This window comes from Bubalus kerabau, chromosome 5, assembly GCF_029407905.1.
Source record: "Bubalus kerabau isolate K-KA32 ecotype Philippines breed swamp buffalo chromosome 5, PCC_UOA_SB_1v2, whole genome shotgun sequence".
In the NCBI taxonomy this organism is placed as follows: domain Eukaryota; kingdom Metazoa; phylum Chordata; class Mammalia; order Artiodactyla; family Bovidae; genus Bubalus; species Bubalus kerabau.
The window spans coordinates 17,284,050-17,295,629 of NC_073628.1; the positions used below are offsets into that span (position 1 = coordinate 17,284,050).

Here is an 11,580-nt window from a genome sequence, read left to right on the forward strand (position 1 = left end):
AGAGGTCAGCTATCAAAGGCCTGGCCTCCTCCAGTACACAGAACCTCACTCACTAATATCTCAAAGATGCATAGATGAATGCCGGTTAACTTTACAGATCAAACAGAGCATGGGCACCTGCATTCATATTACTGCAGGAGGGCCTAAGCTTTAGTTTTATAATAAAGCCTGCAGACTTCAGGGCTTCCCTGGTGACTCAGACGATAAAGAATCCACCTGCAATGCAGGAGACCCAGGTTCAACCCCTGGGTTGGGAAGATCCTAGAGGAGGGCACGGTAACCCACTCCAATATTCTTGCCTGGAAAATCCCATGGTCAGAGGATCCTGGCAGGCTGAAGTCCATGGGATCACAAAGAGTCGAACACAGCTGAGATACAAACACTTCCACTTCTGCTTCTGCAGACTTCAACTAATTAGAAGGTAGTCTGGAAACCAAAGAAAAAAGGTTGTTCTACAGAGAAGTGTTTATTGGCTTAGGGGCTCAGGCTCCAGGGTACCAGCTTCCCCAGCCAAGACACGGCGGGGATGCTGGATCTCTGAATCAGAGATCCAATGTGAGCATTCTGCCCCAACCCCACTCAACCTATGCCAACTGACTTCCCAGCACAGCAGAGGGGCGCGTGTCCCAGGGCTGGGCTGTGGCCAGAACAGTACAGGGTCTGGGCCGGTTCAACCTCCTCCCCTAAACCATCGGAGGGTAAAGTGAACGTCTCTGGCTGCTTTCTGCCTTAACGGTAGCTTGTTTTCCATTTCTTTTAGAAGTGAAAACCACAACTCTGCCCCCTGGGAAAGGTTGGTATGTTTACTTTCCAGGCAGCTGCTGCCTTGGGCTGGGGGGCGCAAGACTCATCGCCTTCTTGCAAGATGCGTTCTCTTCTGTGCTAACCCCAGGAGGCAGCCCGGTGGGGACCGCCTGACCTCGGGCCGGCCCTGTGTCAATTCAGATTAACCATCCCCAAGGACATCGATTCTCCCCGGGTGCCTCCCCTGCAAAGTCTAACTTGTCTTTGCTGGCAGCACTAATGGGGGCCTGTCAGTGCCCAGAATAGCTCCACGTCTGGGCCCTTCTGTAGCAGGCCCGCCTCTTTCTTTGCACACAATGCTCTCATGCAATGATCTTCTTGGACCTTGGCCTTGCATGCTGGCCTCTGCTTACCCCATTCTCTCTTTTTCTAACTTGGAGCTGGAAGGGAAGTGGCAGGAGGAAGGGGTCAGGGGAAGGAAAGGGGCGGTTCTTGGGTGAGTCACTTGGCTACGAATAAAAACTCATCTTATTCGGGGGCTTTCATTCCGTCCAGATGTTTCCGATGGGTAAATTGACACTCGTCACAGCGCTCCGGGACCCTGACGGTCCTGGTAATTAGTTTCTTCAGGCCTCCAGAGCTCGCTAATGAGACTGAGGAAATAAGGCCTTCCACGCCGAGTGGAGGCGCTGCTAGATGGACCACACAGACCTCCTCTCTGCGGCTGCATCACCAAGCAGACGGGCTGAGCTGTTACTCTGGCCAGCACGGGTTCTGAGAGGGCCTCGCGCGCGGATCCTGGGATCCACACCTGCCTGGACAGAAGGTCCTCCTCTCATGGGGATCTTCCTGTGCCGATCAGTGTGGGCAGGCCTGGGGTCCCCACCTTGACCGGTACCCGGGCTGGGCAGGCCCTGCAGCCTCACTCTCTGCTCTCTTCTTCTCTGGAGATGTGAGTGGCCCACAAAGCCACAGCTCCGAGTCCATGAAATCAAGGGACCTTGGGGACGTCACTTACGAGTGAGTTTCCACACATTAGAGCAGGAGATAACATCCTTTATCTCCTACATGAGGGGCTTCAAGGGTCCAGAACCCATTTCCAGGTGCAAACGCTCCACCTGGAATCCTAACCAATGTGGCCTTACCTCTGGGTATAGCTTCCCTCAACCACGCGGATTTTCAGTGACTTGTATTGGGAATTGTTAGAAAAGTGGGGGAGAGGTGTTTGAAAGAAGGCAAAGTAGGAGAAGAGTGTTTTGCTTTGTTTTTAGTTTGGTTTGTACTTTTCTTTTTCAAGTAGAATTGTAAGAAAAAGAAAAACACAGACACAAAGTAGGTATAGACACGTCAGCATGGGTCACTGTTCTGGCCCCTTCCTTCCTTCAACTAATGTTTGTTAAGTACTTGCTGAGGGCCCAGCTGGGCACAGACCCTGCCCTTATGGAGCTCACAGCATGGAGGAGGAGACACATGCGAGACTCATGAAGGGAAATGTAGGACGGGTGTGTATTTTAATAGTGGGATGTGTATGGTGTGGTAGAAGGGAATAAAGCAAGTCAAGGAAGGCTGCCTGGAAGAGGTGGCTGAGGCCAGAACAGAACCTGGAACAAGGAGTAGAAATGAATCTAGTGAAGAGTATTTCAGGCAGAAGGGGTGATGGTGGGAAGGAAAGAGAAGAGGCTGGAAAGTGCACACTCATGCATACACGTATGTGTGTTGCTGGTGTTGTGTGGAGAGGGAGCAGGGAGAGCCCGAGGCACACGTGTCCAAGAGTGAGGCTAAGGAGTCAGAGCAAGCCTCTGAGTGTCCTACGGAGCAGCTGAGAGGTTTCCTAAAGGCCAAAGGAATCGAATCCATTAGTGGTCTGGTCAGCTTGGAGTCACAAAAACATCGGCCTTGGGTTGGCATAAGGAGTCAACCCAGAAAGTCCAGGGTGGGTGGTGGACAGCTGGTGCGTGGACTCTGAGAGGATGCGAGGAGACCCCGCCTCAGGTTTCTCCAGGAACCACCGCTGTTTCCTTCTCCAGGGCAGCTGTGTCCAGAGAGATGCTGGGTGGGGAGTAGGAAGGGATGGGGAGGTGAGGTCCTGCTGGGCCAGGGGGGCAGGCAGTGTCCAGGGGGGCACCAGCCCCACGGACACACCTGGGAGAGGAGGGCAGCTACAGAACATCATACTCTGAGCTCCCTCCCCGCTGCCTCACTCCCAGCAGGCATTTCATCTCTTCTCTGGGAGGCATTCTCTGATACGGGGGATCAGGGCCCTCCCCACAGGCTCCCTGTGTGCATCCCAATAGGCAGCAGAGCATCCAGGAGCCCCAGGGGACTAGGAAGAATCGGAACACAACATGCACCCCAGATACCTGCCACACTGTGGCCATTGCCAAGTGCCTGGCGTGTTTGCCAGCTCCCAGCCTCCTCCCGCAGGGTGCTACAGACTCCCTGGCCAGCAGACAAGGCTTCTGACTTTTCTTGCCTGGCCAGATCCCTGCTGGGCTGTCTGCCTGGCGTGTGCATCCTCCATCCACCTCCCTGGAGACGTGCGGTCCCCGCAGCCCAGAGGGGTGGAGGGTGGCAGGGGCAAAGAGCGTCTCCATGCAGGAACTGGCATTGTCCCCCTTTTCCTACCAGGAGCCAGAACAGGAGGGCCACGCTGGGATGAGTGGGGAGTGAGTTTCAAAGCTGTGTGAGCCAGTGTTCAGGAGAGAAAAGAGGTGAGAGAGGAAGGGAGCCCTTGGTGAATAGATACCTGTGTGTCCAGACGCGTGAGCAAAGTGAGCAAAACACACTTGGAATCATGGGCAGTGTGCCTGGGGGAGGGCCGTGCAGCCACCAACCCTCCCATCACACTTGGAACCTGGCTCCCAGGGACCCAGAACAAACTCCCCGTCTCAGAGTTGGCCTCGGGCAAAGGTAGGGCTCTCCTGCCAAGAATCTTGGGGTGTCCCAGAGTGGAAGGGCATCCTCTCTGGGGGCAACTTCTCTCCTGAGATTTCGAAGAATGCTGTATAGAGTCAGCAGTGACTGAACATAAAAGCTGGGGTCTCTGGTGATGATCTGTATAGAAACAGGAGTTAGATTTTAGAAGATGCAACCAATTTGTGATCAATGGTCAAGGATAAGCAAATCTGAAATTGAATTACAAGTCATCCGGAGCTTTGGAGGTTTGCAGGGGTGCCCCTTTGTCACGGGTATGCGGTGGACTGGGAGAGGGAGGGGATTAAGCTTTATGTCACCCAGACATTTACCTCCCTGGTGGGGAGCAGAGGAGTCATCTCTTGTCCTTCTCCTCGGGAGAACTCGCTCTGCCAAGGAGTTCTGGCCTCAGGAGCCCTGTGGTTGGGGAGGAAGAAAATTTCCTGTATCCTTCTAGGTTCTTCTGGCTGGCTTAATAATTAAATTGACATGAAATAGAGTAACAGGCGAAAATAAAATACAAATTTAATAATACATATATACATGAATGAAGAAGGAAATGGCAACCCACTCCAGTACTCTTGCCTGGAGAGTCCCATGGACTGAGGAGCCTGGTGGGCTGCCGTCTATGGAGTTGCACAGAGTTGGACATGACTGAAGCGACTTAGCAGCAGCAGCATATACATGAAAGGGGTTCCCCTGGTGGCTCAGTGGTAAAGAATCCACCTGCAATGTAGGAGACACAGGAGATTCGGGTTTGATCCTTGGATCGAGAAGATCCCTTGGAGGAGGGCATGGCAACACACTCCAGTATTCTTGCCTGGAGAATCCCCATGGACAGAGGCACCTGGTGGGCTACCGTCCATGGGGTTGTGAAGAGGCAGACACGACTGAGCAATTGAACTCACACGAACATGGAAGAGACAAGGAAACCTGATGCACTCACCAAAGTGTCCCAAACCTTCAACTTAAATACCGTCTTCAGCTAAAGACAGAAGAGGATGCTGGGGACAGGGGGTTAGGACTTCAAAGGGAGAGGAGGCAATTCACATGGAGATGGAAATGCCGCTGTGGGGCGGCAGTTATTGGCGGGCAGGCAGAGATGGACACAGAGGAGGGCTAACAGACGGATTCTGCAGCTTCCTCCCTGTCGCCACAGCCAGTTCACACTGTGGTTACCTGTGGTGACAGCTTGCTCCCTGGGACGGGTCCTCCTTCTACATGCTTTACCCAGGCAGGTGTTGTTTTTGTTCAGTCGCTCAGTCTTGTCCAACTTTTGCGACCTTATGGACTGCAGCACACCAGGCTTCTCTGCCCTTCACCATCTCCCTGAGTTTGCTCAAACTCAAGTCCATTGAGTCAATGATGCCATTCAACCATCTCATCCTCTGTCATGCCCTTCTCCTCCTGCCTTCAATCTTTCCAAGCATCAGGGTCTCTTCCAATGAGTCAGCTCTTCACATCAGGTGGCCAAAGTATTGGAGCTTCAGCTTTAGCCTCAGTCTTTCCAATGAATATTCAGGGTTGATTTCCTTTAGGATGGACTGGTTGGATCTCCTGGCAGTCCAAGGGACACTCAAGAGTCTTCTTCAACATGACAATTTGAAAGTGTCAATTCTTTGGTGCTCAACCTTCTTTATGGTCCAATTCTTACATCCGTATATGACTAATGGAAAAACCATAGCTTACACCATGCAGACCTTCGTCGGCAAAATGATGTCTCTGCTTTCTAATACCCTGTCTAGGTTCATAGCTTTTCTTCCAAGGAAGATCAAAGCTTCTTCCTCAGTCTTCAGCCTTGACTGTTCTCAGCTTAAAATAATCTGTGTGCCAAGAGATACTTTGGGGTGACGAGTCACCACCCTTCACTGAGAAGCAGCAGCAGAGACACAGAGGCTGGATGACCTGGTGCATTTCAGACTCATAACTGTTCAGGGGTAGGCTTAGGTTAGAACAGGAGCTTTGTTCCAAAGGCCTAAGAAAGAAATCATATGGGCATTGCTTCCAGGCTAGGAGTTCTAAGACTTGAGAACATAGTTCCATATGGCATTAGGGAGCCTGGCTTGATGGTAAACTGTATTAGCCAGAATTGTCTCCGTGTCCAGCATCCGAGTCAGGCAAGCAGGTCTAGCTTTGTCCCTTCAACCTGGTGAGGATGTGGACTTAGAGGGGGCACCAGCTTCAAATGCCTCTGCTAAGTCCAGTGATAGCATCACCGGCTCAATGGACATGAATTTGAGCAAACTCCAGGGAGACAGTGAAGGAGAGAGGACGCTGATGCGCTGCAGTCCATGTGGTGGCAAAGAGCTGGACACGACTGAGCAACTGAACAACAGCAACACAGTCCAGTGCAACAGAGGCTGCCGGAGCAAGTGCGGTCTGAGAAGACGCCTTGCTTCATTAGGCGCCTAATTCATTCGGGCATCCAAACGTGGGTGTACTGTTCATGAATCCTAACTACATTCGTCATTGGAGTTCATGGTCATGGGGCTCAGGGAGCCGGAAAGCTTAAATGATAGGGAAGCTGCTGGGGAGTGTTATGACCTCATAGTTACCTTGCCTCTCGAATCTGGCTCCATCTCCAAGAGTCTCTGTGTGCAGGCCAGGCTGCTGTGTGGCTCTTAGAGAAAAGCGCCGTCCATCTCCCCTCAACAGACACATGCCATGGCACGCTCTGCATCCCTCTGTCCCTGTAAATCTTCCTGTGTGCATAGCCAGAGGCCACCTGTCTGTTGGCTTGATCCCACCTCATGGCAGCTGGTTTTGACCTTCTCAGCCTGTGGAACTTGAGGGAGGTCTGATCTTAGCTGGTCTAGATGGGGGAGAGGCCAGGAGCACTGCCCTGAAATAGAGTGATTAACAGAAGGAACGCCAAAGCTGATGCAGCAGCTTCAGGGGTATGGTCAGTGTGCCCACCAAGTCCTTTCCTACAGGACAGGTGGAGCAGCTGAAGGGCCACGAGGATGTTTGAGGCGGGCAGTACTCAGAGGGGTTGGACGATGATGTAGACTATATAGGGATTTCACTTTACCGAAGCTCTGGGTAGAGTGTTCATGAATCCACCACCTTCTTCTTGAACCTGCCCCCTGAGCCAGGGCCTCAGTGTGTTCTGATGGCAGGGGAGTATCGGCCACCTGCACACTGAAACCCACACCTCTCAGCCCCTCCCTGCACGGGCGGATTCCCCATCACCTAGCCGTGTCCTCGGGATCAGGCTGTGGAGGGTTCATTTCCCACGCAGTCCCAGTGTGTGGACCTGGGGCGCTGGAGGCTCCTGGCTGGAAAGGCGCCTCTGTGAGGCAGGGGGCCTGGCTCATGGCAGGTGTGTTCTGTCTGCAGGCCCTGGTGCCGTCAGCGAAGTGAGCAATGTGACGTCGTCAAGGAGGGCAGGCTGCCTCTGGCTGCTACCTCTCCTGGTCTTGCACCTGCTCCTCAAATTTTGATGTGAGAGCCGCATCCCCAACGGGGAGGAGCCGCCGCACCGCCAACACGTCATCGATGGCGACCGACAGCAACAAGGCGAGCACCCCTGTTCTAAAGCAGACACAATCCCACCAAATTCAGACAACAGAGCCGAAGGGGACACAAATTCGAGGGAGGGGAACAAAGAATGCTCTGGGAAAACGAATTGAACGAGGACACTGGAAATCACCGTGCAGATACCTAGGTACAGCCGAGTTTTCTTTCTTTTTCCAAATGGGAAGAACGCCCGTGGCTCTGGACCCACCCGTAAACTGCATGGCGTGACCTCTGTTACCAGGCGGGCAGGGGCTCAGCCGCTCTGCCCACCACAGTGCCCCCCAACCAAGGAAAATTCTGGAGTTCGGCCACCCCAAATTCAACCATTCCATAGAGAAGAACTCAGAGGGAGGCGAGCGGGCCCGTTCCTGGACTGTGTCCCTATGTTGTGTGTGTGATAAAACGCAGCATCAAAAAGATAAATAAAAAGGAAAAAAACAAGACAGCCTGACAGCTACAACAATCCCACAATCAACAGTCACAAAAGATATTCTTAAACTTTCTTTTTGTTTTTTTCCATTTTACTACATGGACATCATGGATAATAAGGGATTCTGATTCATTATTAATTTTATTAATTATATTTTCTGATATGAGTCTAAAACTTAGTGCAAAAACAAGACAAAACTAAAAAAAAAAAAGTACACAGATGAAAGGGGTGAAGGAAGTATGTTTGTTAAAGGTTAGACGTGAATAGTGTACTTCTTACCTAGGTTTACAACTGGTGGACCACACACCAGGCACTGACCACCTGGTGAGGATTTGGCAAATCCACCAAAAAAAAAAACCACATACAATTTAACCAACATCTCCACCAGCGCTACAGATTTCTTCTTATTCTGTGCATTTAATGCAGACAATACTATGCTTCTACATGCTGTTTAGAAACGGAAGGGTGACCTGCACTCTATCTTGAGTTTGCTGGCAATGCTTCTTTTGATGACATATATTATACAGTATATATATATACATATATTTTTTTTGTTAGAGTTCTAGCCATTTTCTTTCTCAGCAGGGTCCTTTCTCAAACATTACTGCATGCTGTATATGGCGTTAGCTGTGTGTTGGTCTTCTAAAAGATGATAGAGTTTACTGGTAATTGTGTAATCAGCTCCTGCCTTTTTGTTTTCTTGGGTTATTCACATGTCAGAGACATTTCTAAAACGCGAAAAGAGAAACCAAACCCTAACACCAGGCGCAGCATCTTTTCCAGGGGCGGCTCTCGGACGCGAGGGCTAACGCGGGAGGCCCGGCTTCTCCAGCAAGAGCCCCGGGCGTGGACAGACAGCAAGCAGCCGAACCAACTCCGCAGTCAGTAACTACTCGCTTTAGCCCGTCATGGGAATCTAGGATGCCTTTGTGACCGCTGGAGAATCGAATCCTCTTGGTTTATTTTATTTAATTTCCCACCTTTGTGTGCGTGTGTATGAAAGAGAAGAAAAGGCAGTTTTTAGGTAAACTTTTCTTCGTCCCCCGAAGTCTGGGAACCGGAGGGGCCTCGGGGAGGGGTCCTGATGTGGTGAGGGAAGGTGGGATTGGGGGCTGGGAGGGAAGGGTTGTCTCTGACTTGACATTAAAAAGTGTTCCATGTCCCTCTTCACCTGGTGTGGTACCTCATTGTCAAGCAGGGGGTGTGGGGGAGCAGAGCCTGCCTGGCTCAGGCGTGAAGGAGGGGTCGGGCTCCTGACTCAGGCTTTCTGGCCCCCTCGGGGGTGGAGTGGGGCTCCCCGTGGCGTGGGCTCTGACCACAGGCAGGGGTTCGGGAAAACACTCCTCCATTACAAGCAGGGGAGGCGAGGCTCTGGCAACTGCACCTCCAGTGCCTTCGGGAGGACCTGCTGTGTCCACAGCTCCCCTGGTAACCCAGATGGCAGGTCCAGGGACAGCTTTCACACGTGATTACTTCCGGGTGCAGAGTGCAGCCATCGCCCCCCCACACCTCTGAAATATTGTGCGTGAGTATTGACAAACCGGCCAGCATGTTGGGGACTTTCCACCCAAGCCTGCCTCCCAAACCTTGCCTCTAGCAACAAATTAAGAGAAAAGGTAGGTGTTAATGCAGAATAGTTTTCAGATAAGTCTAACCTGTTCTGATTCTGGGAATTCAATAAGCAGCTGGAGAGTCGCTGAGAGGCAGAAATGAGGTCGGAGCTGAACCATGCATGGATTACTGTGCTCTGTCCTTGGGGGCCAGTCCCACCCGAGAGGAGGAAGTGTCGGAAAGCAGTCGTTTCATTTCCAGCGGCTCCTGGCAGCTTTGAGAAAAGCTTGTTGACTTCATGTTTCTTTTTTTTTTTTTTTTAATTCTTTTCTTTTTTCATATTCTTTCCCACTGGTTTATCACAGGATCTTCAACACAGTCCCGTGTGCTCTACAGTAGAACCTTGTTGTTTATCCATTCTAAATGTAACGTTTTTGCATCTCTTAACCCCAAGCTCAGTCCGCCCCTCTCCCACCCACCCCGCGTGATGTTTCTTTGTGCCTTTTCTGACCTTCCACCTCCGCCAGCAGGTGTCAGATTCTCCAGCTTCTTCCTGGCAGCGTGGACTGAAAAAGTCTGACCAAGCTTCGCAGATCTGGGCTACCCTGCAGTCATTCTACCCTATGTCTCAAAACCGCTAAAGGCAAGGGGCTTGTCTCCTTACAGTGAGAGTGGGTGAGATATACTAGCTTCCGTGTGACCAGAGCTTCTGTAGACACGGAGGACCAGAGGAATTCCATGCAGATTGTGCATCCCAGGAATAGAGCAGGAAAAAGGCAGATAATTTCCATACTTCTCAACTTGCGCCCAGAACTGCTCTGAATAAAACGTACCAGGGCACTTTGCAGACAGTCTTCTCAGACCTTGCCAGGACGACAGCACAGCATGACAGGTAACCTCCACGTGAGTCAGAGCTTTCTTGTTCAGATTTACTAAGCTTGATTTACTTCACCCATCACCATCCTCCCAGGAAGGATTCTATCTCTCATGACCAGCTCTGTAAAGTGATACCGATGAGGAAGCTTTCATTTACCTAGTCGCCATTTCCATAACCCTTCCTATCTCGAGGCTCTTTAGAGCTGTGGTCATTCCCAAGCGTGTGTCTGATAGAACCAGCTTTGCCCTGACCTCTGGGCTCGGCAGCTGGGAGAGCTCCCTGCCCTGCCTCCAGAGGGTTTCTTCTCTTCTTCTGTTTAGTGCAATGCCCAAGTTGTGAGCTGCTGAATTTCAGTCTTTTTAAAGGGTGCCTATGAGGCAGGGCCTCCCACCAGGCTCAGAGTTCAGTCCAGGAGGATGTGGTTTTGATAGGAGCTCATGGAGTGATTCCCTAGCTTCTCTTCTCAGGCAAGAAGCTTGGAAAGACAGTGCTCACTAGAGCAAGTAAAGAAGGATCCTGAATAGCCTGTGTGGGTGTTTTTCACTGTGCAGGTGCCAATGGATGCCCGTCACTGCCTGCCTGGATTTCAGACATACAGGACCCCTTTGGAACTCAAGTTGTGGTCATGCTTCAGGATTCAGGCACCACCTCTAACCTTAGGTTGTCCTTTGGGGAAACCATGATTGTGGTTTTGCAGATTTTATCCTATAATAGTGTGTGTGTGTTGGGGGAGCTACTAATAGTGGGGTTTGAACCCTAATCACTCTAACCACATGCTCGCAGAGAAACCCATTCATCTTCTTTCAACAGAATATCTGCTCCTTTCCAACCTCACAAGGTCAAGCTGCTCTTGAGTTCCTGCTGTGAACTCTCTCCCCATCAATGCTTCTGCACAATTGGTTTAGATGTCTAACGTGTTATAGAACTGGTCCAAGGATGTCCGTCTGACAAATGGGATGTGCTGAGCTGGAGCTGTCTTGGCCATCGATGAGCCACAAATGTTTGCTTTTGTTGCTATGGATGGTGATAATGATGGTGATGATGAAACACAATTATTGTTCTTCAGGCTGGAAAGAAGTTCACAAATGAATGGACCCTGGAATCTGATGGAGGTCCAGGACACTTCACTGGACTGACCCTGTCTTTACCTTGTACCTCTGGACCCTGAGTTCAGATGGGAAAACAGTCTCACTAATTAATCCCAAGAAGGTCCCTCTACTGTGTGGTTTGTTTAGTAAAAGTGTATCATCTGGGAACAGCAAATTGCCTCCAATTTTTTTTTTTTTAATTCTTATGAGGGTAAACATTTGAGGAACTTTTCATTAGAGCACAGAAGTCTCTGCAGATGGATAGAAGTGGCTGAGGGGTGAGGTCTGCCCCATGAGCCTGCCAGCTGCCCTGATACTTGCTCACCAAGTGCATATGCACACAGCAGTCACCAAACAGCTGAGACTCGAGAGTGTTTGTATCTGTTTGTGAGGCACTAATACTACCCCTCTCAAGCATTTTTTAATGTTTATTTTTTTTTTAATATTTATTTGGTTCC

The 11,580-nt window shown here is 50.8% G+C and overlaps 1 protein-coding gene across 3 annotated transcripts in view; it reads left to right on the plus strand.

Moving 5' to 3' along the window:
• The window catches only part of NTM (neurotrimin), a 411,266-nt gene extending 403,701 nt beyond the window's left edge, over positions 1 to 7,565 (plus strand). For 2 of the 3 annotated variants that reach the window (XM_055581180.1, XM_055581182.1), the window contains 2 exons: positions 761 to 793; positions 6,997 to 7,565. In XM_055581180.1, the coding sequence (XP_055437155.1) occupies positions 761 to 793; positions 6,997 to 7,100 (137 nt within the window). In that variant the 3' untranslated portion in view covers positions 7,101 to 7,565. The remainder of the gene's footprint in view (positions 1 to 760; positions 794 to 6,996) is intronic. The other variant, XM_055581181.1, reaches the window with a different exon arrangement.
• The last annotated feature ends 4,015 nt before the right edge of the window (positions 7,566 to 11,580 follow it).